We start from the raw sequence: 25,799 nt of genomic DNA, 5'->3' as shown, positions 1-25,799 counted from the left end.
CTGCAAGTTTGTGTTGGCTTCGACCCCGAGATCCAGCAGGGGAACTGGGACATTGCACAACGCTCCTGCTCCTGTCCAGCCCGAGGCACGCAGCCATTCCCAGTGCTGGCAGCAGCTCTCCTGGCATGGGAGCGAGCCCCTCCAAACACAGCAGCAAACAGCTCCTCTGGAGAGAAGCTCGGGGGGATAATTTGGGCTCTCTGATTTCCTTTCCTTCTCGTGAAGCTCCGGATCCCAAGGGCACATCTCCTTTGGGAAAACGTGACGGTTCTTTTCTATTTCGGGGAGGAAATCGTGTCAGAGAGCGTCACCTCCCAGAAAAACATCTGACCTCATCTCTTGCAGGGCTCGGGATGTGCTGAGCTGCCCAGGAAAACACATGGCTCAAGCTGCCCCACCATTACCAAGAGCAGCATCCCTCTTCCTGCCCCTCACACAAAAAGCATTCGGCAAGTGCCAAATGAACTGCCCTGATAGGGACAGAGACCACGTCCCCTTCACCCACAGCCCTGCAAAGGACTAGCAAAGGCAAGGAGCTGGCAAGCCATCTCCTCTCCTGCTGCTACACGGCTCATTCACAGGCATCCTTTCAGTCCCTGTCCTGGGTCCAGCAGGAGCAGTCATGTTTCTCCTTCGTGGTAGCTGGTGCAGTGCTGTGTTTTGACTTCCAGCCTGTTGGTGATGCCGATGTTTTGGGTTGTTGCTAAGTGATGTTTACCCTGACCAAGGACTCTGTGAGGCTCATGCTCTGCCAGGGAGGAGGGGGAGCCGGGAGGAAGCAGAGACGGGGTGCCTGACCCGGGCTAGCCAGGGAGGTATTCCATACCACAGCACGTCATGGCCGGGGACGGGGGTAACTGGGAGTTACCCGGAAGGACACGGACTCGTTTCTTGGCCAATGGTATCGTATTCTCTTCCCTTGTTATATTCCCTTATCATTGTTGTAGTTGATAGTAGAGGTGGTGATTTGTGTTGTACATTGGTTGCTGGACTGTTCCTGTCTCAACCCATAGGAGTTGCACCCTTTCGATCCTCCTCCCTGTTCCTCCTGGAGCGAGGAAGGGGAGAGGCCCAGGGGGGAGCCCTCGATTGCTCTCAGCCCGGCACCACTCACTGGGAGCGAGTGGACAAGTTGTCTTGGGTTTAAACCACGACAGTCCCAAAATGAGTGAAAACAGACTAAGCGTCACAAAGGGCCACACACCCTAAGGAAATGGATGGCTCGTAGAATCACAGGGTGGTTTGGGATGAAGGGACCTCAAAGCTCCTCCAACTCCAACCCTCTGCCACGGGCAGGGACCCCTTCCATAGAGCAGCTTGCTCCAAGCCCCTGTGTCCAACCTGGCCTTGAACACTGCCAGGGATGGGGCAGCCACAGCTTCTCTGGGCACCCTGTGCCAGCGCCTCAGCACCCTCCCACGGAAGAGCTTCTGCCTAAGAGCTCAGCTCAGTCTCCCCTCGGGCAGGTTAAAGCCATTCCCCTTGGCCTGGCCCTACATCCCTTGTCCCAAGCCCCTCTGCAGCTTTCCTGCAGCCCCTTCAGGCACTGGAGCTGCTCTCAGGTCTCCCCAGAGCACAGCAGAGGGGCAGGATCCCCTCCCTGAGCTGCTGCTCACGCTCTGGGGTGCAGCCCTCTCTCTGCACTGGGTATCCTGGGTCCTCGCAGAGCTGCTGCCCTCAGCCTTGGATGCAACCCCAGATCCACAGGCACTGCTTTGGCAGCGCTGTTCCCAGCCCCTGGCCAGGGCAGGGCATTGCTCTGGCTCTGTGTGATCTGCAGCCAGCTCCCATCAGAGAGCAGTTTCACCCAGAGGAGCTGCTCAGCCTGGCCCTGATTTCCGCTGTGTCTCATTCTGATCCAGGGCTGAAGCGTGGTCACTGCCAAACCGGACTGCTCTGCAGGCAGAGGGACAGTTTACAGCACAAAGAGGATGGTGAAGCTCCCTTGGCTCCCGGAGAGCTGGCGCACGGGAGTACGGGTACCACCACCACAAGTGATGCGTTGGCATCATGCAATGCAGGATCTTCCCCTTTCCAGGCTCATGTCACAACCTATGTTTGGAGTAGGACAATGTCACCCAGCCAAAGGGAAGCTTTCCCAGAGCCAGCTTTGCTAAAACTCCTGCATTCCTGCAGGACAGCCTGGCTATTCCAGGCCACTGCTTCCTGAATACACGAGTTCAGATGGAAATTCCGAAGCTAGATTCGTATTTCACCCAGGCATTCATAGCATACAGCCCAACGGGTATCCAGGGTCTTCATGGCATGATGGTTTACATCAGCTGCCCACCTCTGCCCCCCCATCCTCTTCAGCTCAGGAGGTCAAAATGGGTCGGGAATGGGAATCCGGTGTTTTATTCGCCCCTATATTGGCACTTTAAAGCGCTAAATCCCTGCAAAGGACTCGCGGTGGCTTGGTGTCGGCACCGGGCAAGGACCCCAGTTCTGGCTCCAGGAGCTGTTTGCCGTTTGCCATCAGATCACAGCACGGCTGCTGGTCTGCCCAGGAAGGAAGGAGCAGACTCAGGCGCTCCAGATCTGCTGGAGAGATCCATGTGCTCTGGCTGCACACGCGGTGCTGAGCTTGTCCTGCAGCACAGAGCCGCTTGTTTACATCCCTGTTTCTGCTCAGGACATCTGGCTCTTGACCTGCACGGGCAGGAGAGATGCTTTTTGTGCCTGGAAGAAGACACCATCACTGACAGCAGCATGACCCAGTAAACAGAGTTAGAGCTCTCCCAACTGCTGCAGGGCACAAGCTCAGCTCTGCCTCGGAGCCACAGGCACCTCCACGTTGCCAGAGGTCATCCGGACATGCACAACCACGGTGAACTTCTGCCCCAGGAGCTCTCGGCAGGGCTAAGGAAGCCTGCTTTCATCTGAACCCTTCCTGTCAGCAAAGCCTGCTCCTTCCTGCTCCCAGGGGGAAGCAGCAAACAGCGGGGTTGTTATGAATGAAGGCAAGCCATTAAAATCACATTACACGTGCGTATCAGCTCCCAGGAAACAAACCTCCCAACCTAGAGCATCCCTGCCCACCCTCTAAAAGCACAGGCTGTGGATCCTGTCCACTCACAAACCTAGGGCAGGCTTGGAAGAGGAGTGTGACACCAAGAGCCCTGGTTCAGGTCCCCTCCACTCTAACGCAAGCTTAGTTTTGGCTAAGTACCAAAGGATGAGTCTATACCTGTAACCGAAACTGGCCAGGGTCCATACTCTGACACCAAGGTCAGTGGGAAGGGAACAGGCTGCATCCATCCTACCAAACTCACTGAGCCTTCAAAACAGGGTGGTTCCAACCCACCCCAAACGCTTGCTAGGAATGGTCCTGCTCTTCAGATCACAGAATCACAGAGTGGTTCAGGTTGGAAGAGATCTTAAAGCTCATCCAGTTCCAACTTCTGCCTAAGAGCTCAGCTCAGTCTCCCCTCGGGCAGGTTCAAGCCATTCCCCTTGGCCTGGCCCTACAGGCCCTTGTCCAAAGCCCCTCTCCAGGTTCCCTGTAGGTCCCCTTTAAGTACTGGAAGCTGCTGGAAGGAGCCCAGAAATGCGACCACACCACGATGCTCATCACCAGAGGGTTTTGGATTCCTCCCAGCAAGCTGCTGCCTGCAGCTCTGCTCATCCAGACCAAAACCCTGCACTGGAAGGAGGATCCTGCGCTTTCTGCAGCCCACAGAGCACCACAACCTGAGTGCCTGCAGTCTGCTTGGGTTTGGAGATGCCGTCCACCCCACAGGTCCTGGGGAATGAGCAATAGGGGCGAGCAAAAGGCAGGGTCAATGCAAGGGTATGAGGACATCATTGGTGCTGGGGCATCCTGAGGGGACTGAAGCAGCTTCAGGAAACTGGAGGTGGAGAGCAGGAGTCCTGGGTAACCCCAGGAGCTGGTGGGGTGGTTAAAAACAGCCCTGCAGGAGCCCTCAGGCATGCATCAGGTCCCACGGAGGGAGCAGGGATGATGAAAGAGCTGCAAAGGCATCCAAGAGCAGGATGAAAGGAAGGGAAGGAAATACCCAGGGGCTGCTCAGCGGAGCTGCTGGAGATCAAGCCATCAATAGCAGGTTCTAATTAAACACTTCCATCTCTTCCCTTCAGCATTTGCCTTTTATACAATGCGTGCTAAAACCCCAGCACGAGAGGAGCCAGCATTTAACACTTTGCACTGCGTGTGTTGAAAGAGCAAAGGCCAAGAGGTTTGTAAGAAACCCCGATGTCCTCCTCGTAACTGCAGTAGATGCTGCACAAAGGGGTTTAGACACAGAACCCCAGAGAAAGGGAGGGAACATTTAAAGTCAAAATCAAGATGGAAATGGTTGAGAAGGAAGAAACAAAGAGGAATGCGAAGACCATTGTTCTCCAGCTTCCACAGGGATTCCGAGTCAACTGGTTCTGGGAAATCACATAGGAAAACCCTGCTCTTTTGCAAGATCTCCCAGAGTTTGTGTGTTTCCCATTTCCCCGTGGTGGTGATTTACTTTGCTAACGCAGCAGAATGGAAGGTCTTGCAGTTAAAGCCCTGTAAGTCTCCTTCTTGCTCCTCAGGGAGCCATTGTGGACAACCACGCTCACCACGGGGCAGTTTTAGGCTGGGAAATACTTCCATGGTGAGACACAGAGAGCTGGTGATCGCTAGCGTGTGATTCCCAGTGTGCCCCATCGCAATGGGATGATGGTGGTGGGTGGCCGAGCCCCAGCAGTGCATCTATCACAGGGCTCCTATGGGGCCTGCCATAGTATTTGGACCATGGTATTTGGTCTAGGGCTGACCACGCAGTCTCAGATGCCACCCTATGCCTTTCCCAGCTGGATGTGGGACACAGTCCATGTCACAGGGCAGGCAGATCCCCTGTGTCACCATCCCATGCCATCTGTGACTTCTCCCAAGGACCTGAGGCTGGGGTCCTTCCATGCCTGGACTTGGACTCATGAGATCAGCCAGCCTGGATCTGATGGGTTACCCCAGGAGAGGGTCTGAAGGTGACCTGGGTGTGCAGACACCAACCCTTTCCCAAGGCCTGGATCCTGACAGCAGGATGCACCCACAGAAAGCCACGAGCAACCCCAAGCCCAGCTCTTTCCCCACCAACGGCTCTGCCATGCTCCTACCACCTCCCTGCTGCATCAGTTGAACTAAAACAACCCAGAGAATCCAAACAGGCACTGGTGTAGCTGAGGAGAAAGGAAGGGAGAGGTTCATTAATGGCTTGCTTTAATAAACAGCTCGGAGGTGTTGTTATAAGGGCCTGCTTAGGCTCTGTGTTGAGATCACTCCCACCACAGCAACCAGAACAAGGGCAGAGGGTGCTGGGTACCGAGGTACCTCTACCACAGACAACCCCTTTGCATGCCAGAAGAGCAACCTTCCTCCTCTGGGGATGTGCCACCACCACTTCCCACCACGGAGAGGGCATCTTCCCAGAGGGAAGAGCAGCATCCCTGGTCTTTGCTGAGTTGCCTTCACCCATAGACAGTGATGTCCAAACCAGTGCCTGCATCCTCCACAGTCAGCCCTGGGATGGGTGCATCTCCCCTCTACCACACACCGAAGGAGGAGTTTCTCTGCCATCATCGATTTTTGGAGGAATTCATTGATTTTCTGCTTTTCTCTGTATTTTTATTTATAAATGTATAAAATATATAATTAAATTATATATTAAATTCTATTCTATTAATTATAGTATTAAATATCATTTAAATAAAATGATTAATTATAATTTATAATGATATTTAATTATATTATAAATAATTAGATATATATTCTATATACTTTATATATAAAATGTGTTTTCTCTGCATATTTTTACTGTATTTTTGCAGGCTTTGCCCTACCAAGCCCTGTATCTCATCGGTGACTATCGCTGCTCCCACTCCATACGTGTAAGAGAGCAGAGACTGAGAACACCCCAATCCTCAGCAGCCCCTAAACTGCAGACTGGGGGATTCGACCCCAACATCTCCTCTCTTGGTGCTCTGCAGACACCTCACAAAGCCTCCGTTGTGTTTCCAGCGTGGATCGTGCAGCTTGGCAGCGAATCCCCCACGCGAGGGCTCCGAAAGGCGCCCGCTCCTGCCCCCGTTGCCGCAGGGAAGTCCTCATCACGCTGCTCCCATGTGTTCGGGAGACTTCTGCTGCTATTCTAAGGAAGGGATTTGTGCCTCAGCACACGATAACAGCCTGGGAGCTGGGCTGTGCTTACAGGGAGGGGAAAAGGGATCCGCGGCGAATCAGCTTGTTCCAGTTTAATCCACACCAGTTGGGTGTAACTGGGCACAAGGCCTTTGCCACTGTGCAGACCCACTGGTAATAAAGGCTTGGGGCAGGGGAAAGCTCTGGTTTACTCTTGAACTAAAGCAGAGAGCAGAGAACATCAAGGGCTGAAGCTGCCAGTGAGGGAGAATGTCTATGATTAAGTCATAGAATCATGGAATGGGTTGGGATGAAGGGAGCTTAAAGCTCATCCAGCTCCAACCCCTGCCACGGGCAGGGACCCCTTCCATAGAGCAGCTTGCTCCAAGCCCCTGTGTCCAACCTGGCCTTGAGCACTGCCAGGGATGGGGCAGCCACAGCTTCTCTGGGCACCCTGGGCCAGCACCTCAGCACCCTCCCAGGGAAGAGCTTCTGCCTAAGAGCTCATCTCAGTCTCCCCTCGGGCAGGTTCAAGCCATTCCCCTTGGCCTGGCCCTACAGGCCCTTGTCCCAAGCCCCTCTCCAGCTTTCCTGCAGCCCCTTCAGGCACTGGAGCTGCTCTAAGCCCAGAGCTGGATGCAGAACGGTCTCAGAGCACAATAGAGGGAGACGTTATTGGGCACATCCTCAAGGTGCTGGATGGCAACAGGCAGGGTTTGGCAGGGATGGGAAGCAGATGTCCATGGGACTACGCCATCCCTGTGGGGTCACTCACCTTCCCACCCGTGCCCCTACCAAAAAGGGCTTCATCAACCTCATCAATGGCACGATGCCTGAAAACGTGCACCTCAGACGAGCCGGCAGTGACCACCCCAGCAGCCACAGTCTTCAGTGTCCAAGTGGCCTTTCAGGTCTTACAGATATCCCAGTTGTATTGGCCAAAACCTCTTTCTGCTGACTGCAGTGGATCACACTGTGGACTATGCTTTGCTGCCAAGCAACGAACCACTCACAGCCTCCTTCCCTTCATCTGCAGATAAGCTGTTACCATAATAACCACATAGCCTTCCCAAAAAGGTTCCTCCTTCTGCAGCAGTCTCCATCAGAGGATCCCAAAGTACTTCTCCATGTCTTTGCATACGCAGCTTTTCCCAAACTCATGAGTCCAGCATTGGATGCTTAATGCTGCTCAAAGCCAAGACAAGATGCTGGACTTCAATGGAAGGAGCAGCAAACCTGATTTAACCTGCTCTGATGGACTATAGGGATTCATGCCCAGTACCTCTAAAAGCTCAGGGACCATGGGTCATTCCCTAAAGGGCAGCCTCTCGCTGCGTTTTGACACGTGGCAATCTGTTTTCAAGTCACATTCCCTCTCTGGAGATACATCTATATATATAAACTGCAGCGCTGTGATTTTTGGTCCTCCAGCCATGTCAAGCCCATAAACCACATTGTGCAATGGCTTCGTGCATCTGCAAGAGCAATTCAAACCCTGGGCTTGAAGTGATGTTTTCTGAGGAAGTCATTTAGAAACCGGACACGGTGACCTAACTTCTTGAAAGCACAAAAGAAAACCACACAAAAAGAAAGGAGATTGGGGAAAAACATCCTGTGCTGAGTACTGGGGTGTGCTTGGTGACATGCGTGGCCGGGTCAGCTCTGCCTGGGGGCTGGAAACGGGTCCTGCAGCAGTTCAAATGCTAAGGATAGGATTGGAAAGGAGGATTTGATCTCCTTGGCCATGGGCTGCACCCAGGATAATGCCTGGCAAAGGCAGGATAAGGCTTGGCCATGGCTTCATTGAGGTTGCTGTGATTGCAATGATCCCTGCAAAGCTGCTTTGACCTAGAAAGATCCATCAGGATCTCCCTGCTGAGCTCCCCAAGCAGCAAGCAAGCAGTGGGGTGTCCATCAGGAGCAAGGGCTGGTCCCCACCAAAACCTCTGCCCTTCTCAGGGTAGGCTCCAAAACAGCCATAAGCAATAGCAGACATGGGCATTGCTCTGCCCGGGTCTGGCCTGAAATACTCCCCCCTAAGAGTTTCCTCTGCATCTCCCTTCACAGATACCTCTGCACAGCAATGGAGGTGTTGGTTCTGCTATCAGACCAAGCTGACTGCACCTCAGCACCTTGGATCTCTGAAGCTTCAACCCCTTCAGAACGTCTCCACAGGGAAAAAGACAGTGGGGTTTCCTTTAAAGCCCATCTTGCTGGTGACTGAAAGAACTGCTGACTGGATGGAAATAGGATGGGGGTGAACCCTCGGGGCTGCAGGGCACCCTGTGCTGTGCCTCCAGCCTCTGCAGCTCTGGTAACCCTCTGCCTGGGGGACTTCCATATAGACTGGCTCTGGCTTATCATAGAATCATGGAATAGTTTGGGGTGGAAGGGAGCTTAAAGCTCCTCCAGCTCCAACCCCAACACCTTCCACTGGAGCAGCTTGCTCCAAGCTCCTGTGTCCAACCTGGCCTTGAACACTGCCAGGGATGGGGCAGCCACAGCTTCTCTGGGCACCCTGTGCCAGCGCCTCAGCACCCTCACAATAAAGAACTTCTTCCTTAGATCCAGTCTAAACTTCCCCTGTTTCAGTTTGACCCCATCACCCCTTGTCCTATCACTGCAGTCCCTGATGAAGAGTCCCTCCCCTGCATCCTTGCAGCCCCCTTCACACACTGGAAGCTGCTCTGAGGTCTCCACACAGCTTCTCTTCTCCAGGCTCAACAGCCCCAGTATTCTCAGCCTGGCTCCATACAGGAGCTGCTCCAGCCCCTGAGCATCCTCGTGGCCTCCTCTGCAGAAAGCCAAACTCCTCTTTCCCAGGTAATACCCTGTGTAGTACAAGGAGGTGTTACCGAAAGCAGGAGGGCTTTACCTTGATACTGAGAAATGGGTTCCTGCAGAGTGTTCCTGGGGACTGCTCCACGTAGCTGCTCTTGGTGCCGGTACTTGTCATCCTGCCAGCTCAGCTCTATCCGCCTGCCAAAAGAAACCATTCAGCACAAGAATAAGTTGAATCCGCCTTGCTCAGCACAGCCGAATCCTGTTGTGCTTTGTGAGCACCCACACAGCAGCACATGCTCCTCATAAGCAATTAGTGATTATTCCCCCCTTTCATTTTCTCCTTGTGCTTGGCTTCTGCAAAGCAGCAGTCGGTGCACGACACTCACTGGGACTCCTGGGAGGTTAAACACTGCTTGACGTGTGCAAGGACAGCATTGCTTGGGCACTGAAACCTGGAGAGGGGCTTGGGACAAGGGATGTAGGGCCAGGCCAAGGGGAATGGCTTGAACCTGCCCGAGGGGAGACTGAGCTGAGCTCTTAGGCAGAAGCTCTTCCCTGGGAGGGTGCTGAGGCGCTGGCACAGGGTGCCCAGAGAAGCTGTGGCTGCCCCATCCCTGGCAGTGCTCAAGGGCAGGTTGGACACAGGGGCTTGGAGCAAGCTGCTCCAGTGGAAGGGGTCCCTGCCCGTGGCAGGGGTTGGGGATGGAGGAGCTTTAAGGTCACTTCAACCCAAGCAGCTCTGAGTCTGTTACTGGGGTGAGTTCTGTTTACCATCCCTATCAGTGCCCCGGGTGAAGGGCAGGGAGCACCTCACTCACAGGAGATACAAGACTGGGAGCAGCAGCTGATAAAGCCAACAGTGGTGCTGCCCTTCAGAGGGACCTCAAGGGAGAACCTCATGGAGTCCAACCAGCACAAGGGCAAAGTCCTGCCCCTGGGGAGGCACCAGCACGGTCCTTTGGCCAACCAGCTCTGTAGGGAAGGACCTGGGGTTGAACACAAGCCAGCAGGGAAAGGCAGCTGGGCTGCATTAGGATTAGGATTGCCTTCATCTCCAGAGGTCCCTTCCAACCTCAGCCACTCAGTGAGCCTGTAATCAGGATTCCATAGGGGAAAGGGGGTAACATTTTACTGTCCCGAGCTATAGGACTCTATTTGCTCTGATCAAACCCGTTATATCCTTCAATCACACAAGACATCTTGGTTTCTTTTTGTCTGTTATTGACCACATGCCTATATCAACCATCTAAATTAGTAAGCAGATCTCCAGAGCCCCCTATTCCCACCCTGAACCCTTGCTGCAAAGAGCATCCTGAGGGCTTCATATAGTGCCTGGGGCAGGCTCTGGTCTCCACTGTGCTGGTGCAAACCTCTTTGAGCCTTATTCTCTTCCCTATGGGACTCCACAGTCCCATAGCAGCTCCTTTGATTTGGTTAGATACAGCTGAGACCAGGATCCAGGCTCTGCACAAGGGCCTGTAGGGCCAGGCCAAGGGGAATGGCTTTAACCTGCCAGAAGGGAGGTTGAGACGAGCTCTTAGGCAGAAGCTCTTCCCTGTGAGGGTGCTCTATATAAGCTCTATATAAGCGGCCTCAGCTTTCCAGGTCCATTTGCAATATGCATCACATGGTGACACTGCAGTTGAAGGTCAATGCTATGGAGGGAGAAAACTACCCATGGCGTTGGAGAGATGGGAAAGGGGGTTCAGAAGAAAGCCCCATGCGAGCATTAGCTCAGCCCTTGGACGGTGCTGGAGCAGTCTTGTGCCAAGCGTGAAGGATCAGCCCAGGCATGAAGATCCCACCAAGGCGATGCCAAGCTCACCAGCTGTGGCTGAGGTCCCATTTGCTGCTGCATGTCCTCATGGGATGTAACTGGTTTCAGCTCCCGAGGCTGATGGTTGCAAGGGGCGTAGTGTGCAGAAGTGAGATGAAGCAGCTTTGGAGGTGCTGGCTGGCCAAACTGCCTTCCCAACACACAACCATTACTCTGCCTGCCTGAGCGTGGGTTTGGGGGACTTCCCTGCGGGCTCAGAGCTAGAAGAAGGGCTCAGCAAGCTCTTCTGCACCCCTCCATACGCAGGGTCTCTGATGGAGGGTGCTGAGGGGCCCACAGAAGCTGTGCCTCCCCATCCCTGGCAGGGGATTGGAACTGGAAGAGCTTTAAGGTCCCTTCAACCCAAACCATTCCCTGTTTCTATGGTCAGAGCCGTCCTTTCCAGCCTCTCATTTCCACCCCTGGTGTTTTCCCACCTCCCTGGAAGGTCCCTCCCACCTAAATTTAACCATCCAAAGAAAAGGGAATCCATAGGAATCCTCCATCCCCCGCACCGCTGACCTGAGCTCCCTCCTCCCTCCTCACCAGCTACATCCGTGGCAATGATGCTCGGGAGGACGATGCCTTTGTTGGGCTTTAACACCAGGCTTCCTGCTCAGGAAGCTGCATTGTTTGGAGGCACGTTAAACCCATTAGGCTTGCTGTTGAGCACACTGTAATCGATGTTTCCATCTCAGTGGCATCTCCAGGCTCTACAGCAAATGGGGGGAAAGGCTTTGCATTATTGAGTCCTTCCATTTCCCCCCTAATGAAAGCAAAGGAGCAAGTAGCACAGCCTCACACAAATTAACAAGTGCACTGGGTGATGTATATTCTAGCAAGGGGAGACTTAACAGTGGCATTTATACGAGCATTAAGTGCAGTGCACAGGGGAGGTAAATCCAGGAGGGGAACCTGTGCTGCTGAGTTAGAACCCCTACATCATCCTCTGCAAGCAGCAGTTGCTGCCCTCAGCCCCATTGCCAGGGACAAGATATTGCTGCAACGAAATACAGGATGGGATCAATGCAGTAAATTCGATTGTGAATTAAAGCATCCGAGAAGCTGCCCTGAACCTCTGGAGGGTTGAGCTAAAGCACCAGCCTGTCTCCAGACCGGATTGCCTGTCTCTAGGAGCAGAGCTGGGATGAATCATTTACAGCCACTGAGTTTGCTGCTGGAGCCTCTGGAATGCTCAGGGGAGACACAGGAGAAAGAAGAAGGGTGTCAGGGTGGTAAGAGAGGAAGCAAAGGGAGTCTGAGCCTGGATTTCCAGGGATGGGAATGGCCATGGAGCTGGTAACCTCTGTAGGCTTAGTGCCACTGGTTATCCATATGAATGCCTTTGCCTCCTCACCAAAGATGCACTCGATGAGACCTGCAAACCACAAACCCTGGGGTCTGTAGAGTATTTTGGTCCCCTTGCCCACCTTTTTGAGGCCCTGCTTTAAATGTGCACATCCTTTAACCCCTCTGGGTGTCCAGGAAGCTGCTGTACATGCGATTAGAGAATCAGATCATAGAACAGACTGGTTTGGGTTGAAGGGACCCTAAAGCTCATTCAGTCCCAGCCTCTTGCCATGAGCAAGGACACCTTCCACTAGAGCAGCTTGCTCCAAGCCTGGCATCCAATTAATCCAGCTTCTTCCCTAATGAGCTTTCATAGTCTTCCTGCTAGGAGAGTACAGCAGACAGCACTGGTAGAGCTGTTTTCACTAATGGACAATACAAGAGCTGAGGAATAGTCACTTTGGGAATGCCATCCCTTCTCTTGGAGAGCCTGACCCAAGCCCACTCCCAGCCCAGCCCTGCGGGACCAGGACCACCAGATCCCAACCTCCATTCCAGAGCAAGCCGCTTCCCATCTCTGTGCCTCAGTTTCCCCAGGAACAAGCCAGGGAATAGACACTGCCTGTCCCTATAATGGGTTTGGGGGGCAGTGGGTAAACTGGGACAGGCAAAGGCTGTGAATGGGGCAACAGGGGCTGGCTTAGCACAGCACTGGCCATACCGCGGAGGAAAGGGTGCTGTAGGAAGCCTTGCTTCCTCCCTCCCTGCAGGTCCTGCACTGTGCACTCAGCCTCAGGCACGAAGGAACTTTGTCCTGAGCAATAAAGCACCATAAAGCTGAGATGCTGCGAAGAGTTTCTAACGATTCCACAGCATCCCTGCAGCTGAGCATCTGCTCCACGCCAAACCTCCCCCTCCAGCTCAAAACCGGGGTGTCAGACCAAGGTTATCCCATATGGAGCAGGCGTTTTGAGGGTGCTGTGATGGGAGCAGCTCCAGTGGCTCTGCCCACTGCAGGAGGTGAGTAAGCTCCTTCCCAGAGGAGCATTTTGCAAGGACTGATGGAAGTGATGATGCTGCATCTGCAGCATCGCAGGGAGGAGCTGACCCTGGGTCTGTGAGTGCCGGGGGCCAGGACCCTTACAAACACAAGGCAGAAGTCACCATCCCTTACCTTAATAATTAACCTGAGAGCAAGAGGCTGTGTTTGCACACACCAGGGTTATCCAGGGAGGGACTTTGGACAAGGGCCTGTAGGGCCAGGCCAAGGGGAATGGCTTGAACCTGCCCGAGGGGAGACTGAGCTGAGCTCTTAGGCAGAAGCTCTTCCCTGTGAGGGTGCTGAGGCGCTGGCACAGGGTGCCCAGAGAAGCTGTGGCTGCCCCATCCCTGGCAGTGTTCAAGGCCAGGTTGGACACAGGGGCTTGGAGCAAGCTGCTCCAGTGGAAGGGGTCCCTGCCTGGATGGAACCTGAGGAGCTTTAAGGTCCCTTCAGCCCGATCCCATGATGCTAGGATTCCCTGCAGTATGTGAGTGAAACCCATGGGTGCTGATTGGGGTCCTGCTGCATGAGCTGCTCCACCAAGCCCCTGCACTGAAACAGGATGGGTGAAACCCAGCCACCCATGCACCTCGCTGGACTCCTAACACTGCTCCCGAAAACCCTTGGGTTTGATGGGAGAAGCAATTTCACTGCAGAGTTTACCTGCAGGCACGTCAAGGAGCAATTTTCTGCTTCATTAGGGTGCAGCAATGGCTTTAAAGGGCTTTGTGCCAGGGTTGGTGACACTGCTCGCAGTCACCGATCCTGCCACCACTGCCTGCATCCTACCTGGCCCCAGGCTCTGTGCCCGGGTCTCCCTGGCAGATGAATTTCACGCTCCAGATTTGGGGGAGAAAAGGTGAAATGCACCACTGGGAGCTTCAACAGAGCAGTTTGGTGTCGTGAAACCCTCGCTGGGCTGAGATAACCCCTCTCCCCTTGGATGTGTGTGAACGAACGGAGCTGAGGTGCTGGATAAAGCTGAGCATGAGAAGCAGCTGCTTCACCCTGGGGCTCGTGGTGAGGAGGAGAAAGGAGGATGGATGGTGAAGTGTGTGGATGAAGATGCTCAGAGGGCTTCTCGGAGCAGAACTGCTCTGTGAGACAGAGGGATGCGAAGCTGTGATGGGAGCAGGCACTGCCTGTGCTGTGTCTGCTTCCCATCCATGGTGAAGACCATCCCAGGAGGAGGAGGAGACCCCCTGCTCCTAAGGCATCTCCATGGGGAGGTGTATAGGGAGAAACATGCCTTTGCCATCACTCCTTGCCCACCATTGTGCTTCTTGGACATCCCTTCCCTTCCCTGTATGGGGCAAGGGCATTCCCTTTGGTCACCAAGAGGCTTCCAGTGGCCACGTTGAGTGTCCCACTCAGACTGAAGTTAAATGGTGGCACCGACTCCAGCGAGGCAGAAATATCCCATTGCCAGCAGCACCAGACCCACATGGAGAAGGCCTGTATATGGGGTTGGCTGGAGGGAAGGACAGAGGATGCTGCCCTGGCGTTTGAAGGCAGCTTGCAGCAACCTCTTTCCTCATCCTGCAGGCAGCTGGCATCCCAATGTCAGTTTAAAGCCATCCCCCTTTTCCTACCCCTACATGACAAGTGGGAAGCACCCCCAAACCTCCCAGTTCCACTGGGATGCGCACAATGTCCTGACTGCGATATCAGGGGACCGGTCCCAGTGGCACCAGCATCCTGTCCCATTCCCAAGGACATAAACCTACCACAAGCCCTTTATTAACAACAGCAGCACGGCCCCTGTGAGCTGAACAGGGACAAGCACGTGCTGGGCTCAGCAGAGCTTGGGTAAATAACAGCAAATGCAACAGAGCAAATTAAATCCCAGCAGGGACACAGAATACCAGCAAATATCCCAGAGTCTGTCTTCCTGCTGAATAATTCCCGTTTGCTGGCAGTAAAACAGCAATGGTGTCACTGTGGGTATTTACAAGCATGTTAAACGTGAAGCTGGTTTGGAAGATGGGGGGGAAAGATGCTCTGTAGGGCAATGGAAGACAAAGACAGTGTATGCCCATCATTCCCTGCCTGGAAAAGGACTGGGAAAGAAGAGGGACGTGGAGATGCACCCTAGAGCTGTTTCTATCTTGCACCGATTGGCAGAACCGAAGAGCAAATGAAATGAGCCCAATTTGGTGCTCCCGGTAATGAGGAATGTGTCAGGGATGGCACAGCCCAGCAACCTCGCCGGCACAGAGCAGGAGGAAACCTGCGACGGAGAAGTGCAGGGATGAGAATGAGAGAAACCCATGAAAACAACCACGGGTGCTGAGCACAGGGCAGGACCCGCTGCTCTCCAGAGGTCCCTGCCAGCCCTGAGCCCCTCTGGCTTGGGAAGGATGGAGCCCTTCTCCCTGTGCCGGTGATGAGGTCTCAGAGCTCCCTGCCCACCTCAGGATGCTGCCAGGTGCTGGAGCCCTTCTTGGAGGGGTCCTCACCAGCTCCAGCACTGCGAGATGCAGGGAAGGGATTGGAGCTCCTCTGGGGGTACCAAAACCATCCCCAATGGAGATGAGGCCCTGCAAAGGGTGATGTGGAGCTGTGGCTGCTGTCATGCAGATGTGGAGTTCACCTGGCCCCACATCTGCAACTGGGGACCTCTGCCCCTGGACCACCTCCATAGAGAAAAGAAGGCTCAGGGGAGACCTCATCCCCATGTTCCAGTGTTTAAAGGGGGGCTGCAGGGAAGATGGAGGCTCCCTTTGGACAAGGAGTCCCATGGGAAAGCCCAGGGGTGATGGGCACAAGTTACTGCTGGGAGATTCCCACTGGGAACAAGCAGCCACTGGAATAATGTCCCCAGGGCAGTGGTGACTCCCCAGGGCTGGACACTGCTAAGATGGGGCTGCACAGGGTGCTGGGCATCCAGTGTGGGTCATGCCTTGCATGGAAAGGTTGGAGCAGATGGTCCTTGAGGTCCCTTCCACTGGGATTCCAGGATTCCATGGTTCAAGGTGTATTTGCTAAGGGCAAAGGCAGCACCAATCCAACCTGAGGACATGGTGGAAGCAAAGCTGGGCTGTTTTGGGTGGTCATTTCTGAAGCACTGAAAGAGCTTTCCTGCTGCTGTGCACATGAAGGCCAGCAGAGCCACAAGCACAGCCTGGGACTGCCCCCGCGTGCTGGATGACCTTGGTGGTGGCACTTGCCATCATCATACACCCTTGGGATGAGGAAAGTGCCCGCTGCAGGGGCTGAGGTGGCCTTCCCTGCAAGAGGGGAAAGCCCCCGAGGGCAGAACTGGCTCAGAGCAAAGGGGAAGGACTCGCAGGGGTCATGATGGGGATGAGATCCACAATCTCATTGAGTTACATGGGCAACAAGGCTGGGATTGCACAGGGACATGAATCACTCAGTTTCATTTTCAAAGGGTGCCCATGGAGCCATCAGGGGTCTGGTACCCTCCATGACATCTTGCTCCTGCTGCTTCCCAAGCTCCTGTGGGATGCTTCCTGCTCTCCGCAAGGGCAACGTCCCATTAAACCTTCCCACAGCTCCTTGTTGACCCACGTGAACCATGGGGCTGTCCCTGCTGGCAGTTGTCATAGAATCACAGAATCCCAGAACGGTTTGGGATGAAGGGACCTTAAAGCTCCTCAATCCCCAACCCCTGCCACGGGCAGGGACCCCTTCCACTGGAGCAGCTTGCTCCAAGCCCCTGTGTCCAACCTGGCCTTGAACACTGCCAGGGATGGGGCAGCCACAGCTTCTCTGGGCACCCTGTGCCAGCGCCTCAGCACCCTCCCAGGGAAGAGCTTCTGCCTCAGAGCTCAGCTCAGTCTCCCCTCGGGCAGGTTCAAGCCATTCCCCATGGCCTGTCCCTACATCCCTTGTCCCAAGCCCCTCTCCAGCTTTCCTGCAGCCCCTTCAGGCACTGGAGCCGCTCTCAGGTCTCCCCTTCAGGAGCCTTCTCTTCTCCAGGCTGAACTGACACAGTCCCTGCTCCTACACTCTATTTGGCTGCTCTTCTTTTCCCTCACTGAGCAGGAGCATCCTTTCCAGCCCCATCACGATGTATTGAATAACAAGTTATCCCTCTCCCTGTGGCCCATACCAGATGTTGAGCCTGCTCTGCTATAGGAGATGACCAGATGTGATGTGCGCTACAGAAACTGATGCCTTTTGTCCTCGGTGGGGATTTCCTATTTTAGCACCACCTCTTGTGTCTGGGAAATGTTCCCTGCCCCGAACAGCTCCGATAGGAGTTCAAATGATGAATGAAGTATGAAATACGATGTACGAAACGCCTGCTCCCCAGTGGGGGCCTGCCTGCAGACAGGGTATTGGAGTCCATGGAGCAACATCTGCCAATAGAAGTCTGGGGGAAGGTGATCCCAAACCACTACGCTTCTACTTTGGGGTTTTGTACACCATAAATACCTTCGTAATAGCTCTTTCCCTCTATCTCTATGTCCTGGGTTCAGCAGTAGCTAGGACAGGAGTGAAGGCTGAGGAGCAGTATTAGTGACTACGTCTAAAGAGCTGGAGGACTTTGTGGTGCCATTTTCAAGGAGCAGCTGGAGGAAAACACATGAAAGCAAGGAAAAGGCAGCAGCCAAAGGGGTTCCAGTGTCTGACCTGCTCCAATGAGGAAACCCAAGCTTTCCAAGGGGAAGCCATTGCAAACTGAAGAGCTGGAGATGCTGCAGAAACCCTTCATGCAGTGTAGGCAAAGCCTGAGCGAAAGCCTCAAGAGCTCCACGGAGCAGAGTCTTCCTGGAGCAATCCAGGTGATGTTTGCTATGCTTTGCCTATAGCTTCTGAGTAACAAACCCATCAAGAGTAAGATTTTCCATCTGCACCCATGGTCTGCCCAGGGCCATGGAGCTGCTCACCCCAAGGATTGCATGCAGAGCACCTACACACCAATTCGCCTGTTTCCCACCCGTTTATTCCCATGGGATAGTCAAAGGCAGCTCTTTTCTCCTTTCAGTTTCATCCATAGACCAGCAATCAAAACATCCCAAAATCCGTGGGGAAGACCAGCAGGATTTACGCCACTGTGAGCTGGGAACGATGCTGGCCACCCACACGGAAGAGGGATTGACCGAAGGGTGGTTACATAGAGATCATGGAGCCATAGGATGGGTTGGGTTGGAAGGGACCTTAAAGCTCCTCCAGCCTCCAACCCCTGCCACAGGCAGGGACCCCTTCCGCTAGAGCAGCTTCTTAGGATCCCATCTATTCCAAACATTGCTACAACGAAGAGGGAACTGAAAGCAGAGCACAGGAGAAGTTCCAAACTCCCTTAGCCAGCAACAGAGAGGCAGAGAGTTCCAAACATCCCGGAGGAAACGCTGTGGGTCACATTATGGGGCGATGGTGGCACAAGGAGCAAGCACTGGAGCAAACCCTGACCCAGTGCAACCATTGGAGGTTGGAGCTGGCACGGGGAAGGGAAGCAGCACTGACAGCTTGGGCAGCAAGGAGGATTCATTCACGTGGCAGCCAAGAGTCCTTTTCCCATTATCTACTATCAATGGACTGCAGAAAGTCCATGTTATTACTGAGGGATGTGGCTGCTTCTCTGTGCCAGGTTTATTCACACCCTTTGGAAGAAGCTGCTCCTGCTCCCCCAGGAGCAGTTCCAGGCTGGGATGCTCAGAAACAGCAAGGAAGCCCATGGAAAAAGGAGGTTATATTCTGGAAGTCCACAGGCCTGCAGCTGGAGCCACATCTGGCCTCAGCCAAGCTGCCTGCCTGCACTGCAGTGCCTGGCCAGCAGCGAGCCCTCTCCTGCATCCCTGGGAGCCACCTTCTGCCAGGGTTTCTCCAGCCATCCACACACGGTCAAGCCTTCCCAGAGGATATTCCAGGGCTGGAAACATGTTTCAAGCCAGAAATTCCCCTTCATAGAATCACAGAATCCTGGAATGGGTTGGAAGGGACCTTAAAGCTCCTCCAGCTCCAACCCCTGCCACAGGCAGGGACCCCTTCCACTAGAGCAGCTTGCTCCAAGCCCCTGTGTCCAACCTGGCCTTGAACACTGCCAGGGATGGGGCAGCCACAGCTTCTCTGGGCACCCTGTGCCAGCGCCTCAGCACCCTCACAGGGAAGAGCTTCTGCCTAAGAGCTCATCTGCTCTGAGGTCTCTGCAGTCTTGCACCACTGTCTCCATTTCTCTTTAAAATGAACATTTTCAGGGCCTGGGGGCTAGTGGCAGGTCCTGAGGCGGGTCATGGAGCTCCAAAGTCCACATTTAGCAAGGTAACGGCTTGAGACATCAAGAATTTAACACCTGGGATGGCTCAAGCCAGGGCACATGCATGTGGGTCTGGTTAAAGCTGAGCTACAGCTACAGCATCCCCAGGGAAGCACTGGGAGCCAGGGACCACAGAGGAAATGGGGTTGGGATCTATTTTTGACCAGACCAAGGTCCCCAAAGCTGCTGCAAAGGGGAGGCAGCAAAGCCAGCAGCCAAGCAAGGCTGAGTTGAGTTGAGTGCTGGGGTGAGCCAGGATGAAGCATTCAGAGCCTGGAAATGCCACCTAAACCAGCAGCATGGGTGGGAAATGGGAAGAGTAGGAGGGAAAATGAGGATAAATGAGGATATGTTGCAAAATAACCAAATAATATGATCCTATGTGGCACTTGGGGACGTGGGTTAGCAGTAGACTTGGCTGTGCTGAGTTAATGGCTGGACCCAATGTTCTTAAAGGTCTTTTCCAACCTAAATAATTCCATGCTTCCATGACTCTATAACAAACAACAACTAGAAGGAGGGCTCTCATAGCAGACAGATGCAATGATGGGGTCCACAGCAGGAAGGAGATGCTCCTTTCTAATGCTTTTCCCCTTGCCAGCATCTTCTGCCTGAGCACAAGACACCAGAGAGTGGTGCAGGGAGGGAGGGAGTGGAAAAGAAAGTGTAAGTCATGAAATACCTGCACTCAGCTGATGAAAGGCCTTTTGGTGCAGATCAGTGTGGTTGGAGCACTGGTGAGAAAGCAGATCCTGATGGGAGCCTGAAGAAAGGATGCTCCACTGCCTCGAATGGGAGCTGTGGAAGGTTATCATAGACTGCTGGTAGGGTGGAATATAGATGTGCATCTTGATAAGCTCCTGAAGCAGCTCAACTCTGGCCTACCTGTAGCTGGGTATCCCTGGTGCTGCTCATAACCTGCCCAAAATGTCCCTTTTTTTGCCCCATTTGTCCTTATTCTTGGATTTACTCCAACACCCTCGACTGGCCTTTTCCTTTTTGGACCTGGAGCACTAAGTGCAACAGTGAAGAGCTCATAGAACCATACAATGGTTAGGGTTGGAGAGGACATCAAGATTATCTGAAAGTACCTAAAAATCATGTAAAAGGACCTTAAGATCATCCAGAGGTTGGGCATGAAGCAGCAGGACCTGAGAGCATCATGCTCTAGAGATCCCATCTGTTTTAAGGTGCACTGCAGGGGTTCCACTGGAGAAAGCCTATGGCAAAGCCTGCAGAGAGGCACATACCCAGGTGGGACAGGAGGGAGGGAGGGAGGAATGGATGTGCCCTTCTGACACATCAACTGCCCAAAAGCACCAGGGATACGGGAGATGCAGGGTGAATCCTTGCACACGCCTTGCAATCGCCTTGCGCATGATGTGCAGAGGCAGCAAAGAGAGAAACCTGCCCAGGAGCTGGAGCAGTAACAGGTTCTACAGCCTCTGTAGATGGACGTAAAGGATCCTTGAGCAACCCGGAGCCTGCGCCCTGAGCTTTCCCTGACAAACCCCTGCTCCCTCTCCCTGCAGCCTGGATGCACGGCTAAGGATGGGGCAGCCTTGCCCCTGGCTGGGCAGATCCCACTGGCACAGGGTGCCCGGAGAAGCTGGGGCTGCCCCATCCCTGGCAGTGTTCAAGGCCAGGTTGGACACAGGGGCTTGGAGCAAGCTGCTCTATGGAAGGGGTCCCTGCCCGTGGCAGGGGTTGGAGCTGGAGGAGCTTCAAGCTCCCTTCATCCCAATCCAGTCTGGGATTCTATGGCTCTACACTGAACCACACGGGGTGGAAGCAGAGGATGCAGCAGCCCCCGGCCAGGGTGGGATGTCTCCCTACAGCATCCCTGCGCAGCCAACCCCATTGGCCCTATGCCCACCTGGGACAACCAAAACCCCACAGAAGCACCGAGCACTGAAACAAGGGGCACAAAATCACCAAATGGAATCTAGAAACCTTTAGAATTAGATTTAAGTAATGTTAAGTTTGATGGCTTTGTAACAGTAGCAATGGAAAATTACTGAGGTGCATGATACAGAGAAAAATAGAGCACAGCTGGAGAACATACTGAGAATTCTCACAAGATAAATCCTTATAGTTGACATAGTCTAAGAAAAACAGTCTAGAAGAACAGGACGCAGGATAAGGAGCATCTGGGAACAGCAGGTGTCCAGGGTGGGCTGCAGTTAAACCACCTGATCAGTAGGAGGATAGGAGGATTGTTATGTCTCTGGTGCTAACGAACCAATTAAACTGGTGTGAGCATCTACTGCGCGTGCTTCAAAGGCTGCCAGAAGTGATGAAGATCGTTGGAGGAAGCAAACAACCCTCAGAGACCACCACCAAATTCTGTATGCATGTGAGGAACTCTCTGGAAAACGATGTAATCCATCCGTAGCCTCATGAATATGTATGTGTGCCATGGGGCTATAAAAGGAGGGCTTGTGTGGCAATGGGGAGACACGCGTTAGGAGCAGCTCTCCCCCGTGTCTCCGGGTGCCCCAATAAGGAATACCTGCTTGTCAGCTTGAAAACTTTGTTGGTGAGTTTGTTCCTGGAGTTCTCTCCGTATCAGCACAGCCAACACATGATCCACTGGGTTGTGTGAAGCACAGAGCCTTCTTCCAGCTTTTAATCCCATGGAAGGGTTTGGGTTGGATGGAATTTAAAGCTCCTCCAGCTCCAACCCCTGCTAAAGGCAGGGACCCCTTCCATAGAGCAGCTTGCTCCAAGCCCTGTGTCCAACCTGGCCTTGAACACTGCCAGGGATGGGGCAGCCACAGCTTCTCTGGGCACCCTGTGCCAGCGCCTCAGCACCCTCCCAGGGAAGAGCTTCTGCCTAAGAGCTCAGCTCAGTCTGGTATCTCTGATCCTGGATCAATCCCATCTCTAACTGCTGGAAATCAGGGTTTCAGGGATGCATCAGCTCCACCATTGCAAGACCCAGCAAAGCCAAGAAGCCTGCTTTCCCCCCTGGGTCAATAGACAAAAGCTCAGCAGGATGCTGCAGGAGCAGGCAGCTCAGGCCTGAACACAGGGTTTGGCCCCAGGCTCTCCCCTGAGCAGCAAATGCCCAAGAGGTTTACAACCGCACAACAAACGAGAGGAATGCAACCCATCACTGGCCTGTTTGAGCTGCGCAAAGGCTCTTCCATCACCATTAACCCTTTCCTGCTCCTTGCCACCAGTTTTCCCAGAGCCAGGAGCTCCCATCAGCTTTCCGTAACCAGCCATAGAATCAGCTGCGTTGGAAAAGACCTTTAGGATCACCAAGTGCAACCATTAAGCAGGAGCAAGTCCTGCTCTGGATGGGTGTCAATCGGCTCCTGTCCAAGCAATGCACTGCTGGAGACGCCTGGGTTCGCCCAAGGTGCCAGCGCTGCCAGGTCAGGTCCATGCCTGCTTGGCACCCACCGAGCGCCCACCAAGGCCTGGGGTGAGAAGAGGCGTTGCCATAGGAGAAGCAGCAGGAGCGCAAGAGAAATGAGCTGTGGCAGCCCCAGGGGCTGGGCAAGGTCCCTGCCAAGGGAAGAACAAGCGGAGCTGCCCCAGTGGCACAAAGGGCTCGGGTAAATAAGAGCGAGCAGGGAGGAAGCCAGGAAACGCAAGTGCGGAAAGCGCCGTGGATGGAAGGGGCGCACGGACGCTGCCCTCGCTCCTGGGTTTCCTCCCCTTCAGCTTTTAAGCTGCTGGAAAACTCCAGCTCCGGAGCCGGACGGTTCAAGGAGTCTCGCAGAACACCCCAGGGGAAAGCAGCGTGAGCAACTGCCCAGCGGCTCATCCCTCATCCCGTCCGGCAGCTCCGGGCCAGCCTCAGCCTCAGCTCCCTCCTCGCCCCGGCTGCCGCTGCCATACTCACAGTTCCAGGGCTCTCCCGATCCCAATCCCACCGCACCGGGAGCACTTTCCCTCTGGCAGCGCCTGCTGGGGCCATTCACTTTAACTTCCAGCCTGGAGGTGGGGAGGGCTGTGGGGAGGTGGGGCTTAGGCTGCAGCTCCAAAAGCCGGAGCGCGTTTGAACCCAAACTGTTGCAGCCCCTCTCTATAGGGTGTTTTGGGGCTCTCCTGAAGTCACGATCCCAAAGGACAGGGCAGCCCCTGTGCTTTGCTGAGACAGAGCTTTGCAGACTGCTTACCCAGCCCCAGTCCAGACTCCAGCTCCCATCCCCTCCATGCAAGGGTCCCATCCTTCCGCAGTGGTTTCCTTATCCATTCACCCATTCCATTCGCTTTATCCGCATTTATTCCTTTAACGTTCAAAGCTCTGGTGTTATCCTGGGATTTGTGATCAGGTTCTTTCCATAAACGTGGATTATTTGTTTCTCAGTAGCTCTCCCTATTCCTTTCTGCACCAACCACTGAGGCATTTCCAGATAAGAACCAGAGGAGTCAACAAACAGCCCCAGCTAAAGCTGTCAAAGGAAAACTGGGATTTCTCCCATAGGGATTCTTCTCTGGTTGCCCAGAGAAGCTGTGGCTGCCCCATCCCTGGCAGTGTTCAAGGCCAGGTTGGACACAGGGGCTTGGAGCAAGCTGCTCTATGGAAGGGGTCCCTGCCCGTGGCAGGGCTTGGAGCTGGAGGAGCTTTAAGCTCCCTTCCCAACCTAAACCATTCCATGATTCTATGATTCCCAGAGAGAAGCCATTCACTGTGGCTGAGGGGTCTGTGAGCTGTTTGCAGAGGGCAGGGGTGGATGCTCTGCACTTTGCTGGCAAATCTTCCATGGAGAGCAGCTGCTTGAAAGCCACCTAAATCCACCTCCATTGACTGTCAATGTGGCCACAGTCAGAGGCTTTGGGGCCAGGGTGAAAAATGTCTCTTTGTTTCTACTAGATAAAGCAGCAGAAATGCAGCTTGGTGAGTGAAGGCCACAATTAAAATGCTGGATGGATGACAGAAAGAGCACACCGAGCGAAACCCAGGCAGGCCCACAGGAGATGTCTCTATCCATCAGTTACTATCACCTCTCAGGATAAGGAACAGTGGGTTTAATGGTGTGAATGTGAAAAAAAGCCAGTTAAAAATGAATCCCTTCTGCGGGAAACCCCTGATGGGGATGCCTCCATAGGTGAGGTTTCACCTGGGTGAAACCTGAAAGCTGCAGCATGAACACTGGGGTACCCGGGACCCACTGGGAAAGGGTGTCTGTTCCAGCTGGGGCAGAGGAAGGGCCATGGAGATGCTGCGAGGGCTGGAGCAGCTCTGCTCTGGAGCCAGGCTGAGAGAGCTGGGCTGGGGCAGCCTGGAGAAGAGAAGGCTCCTGAAGGGGAGACCTGAGAGCAGCTCCAGTGCCTGAAGGGGCTGCAGGAAAGCTGGAGAGGGGCTTGGGACAAGGTTCAAGGGCAGGTTGGACACAGGGGCTTGGAGCAAGCTGCTCCAGTGGAAGGGGTCCCTGCCCGTGGCAGGGGTTGGAGCTGGAGGAGCTTTAAGGTCCCTTCAACCCAAACCACTCTGTGGTTCTATGATGCTGCACTGTGGGGAGCAGGGTCAGCTGCAAAGTCACATCCAAGGGGAACACAAGGTACCAGGAGGACGTGGGTTCCCCATTCTCCCTCCATCCCCAAAGCCACCACAAGCTCCCAGATGGGATCTCCAAAGGGGATACTTTCAGCTCCTGGCCTATTAGCAGCAGAGAAAGGCACGGACACACCTTCCCCCTGCCATTTCTTGTTAGGGTCTGAAGGGTGGGATGACCAAGCCATGGGAAACACGGCACGCAGGGCAGAGGGCCTTGATGTTTCCAAAGGAAGATTATCTGCTTTCCTGCTCAAGCTCATTAAATAGCAATCAAACAAGCACTTCATTAGCTCGAGCAGCAGAAACACATTTTGCTAAGTAGGAGTCGGCCGAACCAGCCTGTTCAAAGATGCTCTTTGCCCAAGTGACCCTGAGCTGTCCTCCCAAGCAGGGCTGTGTCAGGCAGATAGTGCACTGCAGGGAGCAGAAACTCCATCAGCTCCCGTTGGCTCTGCAGTATCTCAGGAAGGCTTTATTAGATCTAAAGAATGCATTATTAATGTTTCACAGCGACAAAACTCCTTTCTATTCAGAGCATGCAAGGATTGTCCCCCAGGATGCACAAACTGTGCTTAATTTGGGGGTGGGAGCTCCTCGATAAGCAGGGGATAACAGGGGAGACTTTATCTAGAGAGGAGCAAGGGGCAGACGCTCAAAGTGGTCCAGATGAGGGATTCATCACCCCCCATGCCTATAAAGCAGCATGGACACCCCTTTCAGCATCACCACCACACTGTGATATTGCATGAAAGAAGAGCACCATCTATTGACTCCTCTTCCTCAGCGCCTCATTCCTGGGAGCCAGCAGGAGTTTTGCCAGTGCACAGGTTGCTGCTCCGTCCCAGACCCTGGGTGCTTGTACCCTCAAAGGCAGAGGAGCATCACCTTGTTGCTGGTCCAAGCTCAATGGCTCAGCACTGGGTTGCATCTCTGTGTTCAGACAGGCTCCTCGTGCAGCCCCAAAGGGTGCTCTTTTCCCTTGTAGGATGCAAAGAGCTT

General features: G+C 54.0%; 1 protein-coding gene across 2 annotated transcripts in view; it reads right to left on the bottom strand.

Moving 5' to 3' along the window:
* The window catches only part of SLCO2B1 (solute carrier organic anion transporter family member 2B1), a 56,945-nt gene extending 33,687 nt beyond the window's left edge, over positions 1-23,258 (bottom strand). The window contains exons 1-2 of one of the 2 annotated variants that reach the window (XM_062630056.1): positions 23,142-23,258; positions 9,006-9,109 (exon numbers count right to left, since the gene is read on the bottom strand). In XM_062630056.1, coding sequence (XP_062486040.1) covers positions 9,006-9,086 — 81 coding nt within the window. In that variant the 5' untranslated portion in view covers positions 9,087-9,109; positions 23,142-23,258. Of the gene's footprint in view, positions 1-9,005; positions 9,110-23,137 lie in introns of both variants that reach the window. The other variant, XM_062630057.1, reaches the window with a different exon arrangement.
* Positions 23,259-25,799: the final 2,541 nt, after the last annotated feature.

Source organism: Pezoporus occidentalis, unplaced genomic scaffold, assembly GCF_034315485.1.
Source record: "Pezoporus occidentalis ecotype Australia unplaced genomic scaffold, CSIRO_AGI_Poc_V1 ctg347, whole genome shotgun sequence".
In the NCBI taxonomy this organism is placed as follows: domain Eukaryota; kingdom Metazoa; phylum Chordata; class Aves; order Psittaciformes; family Psittacidae; genus Pezoporus; species Pezoporus occidentalis.
The sequence above is the reverse complement of the archived record's forward strand: the minus strand, read 5'-3'. Positions and strand labels throughout refer to the sequence as shown.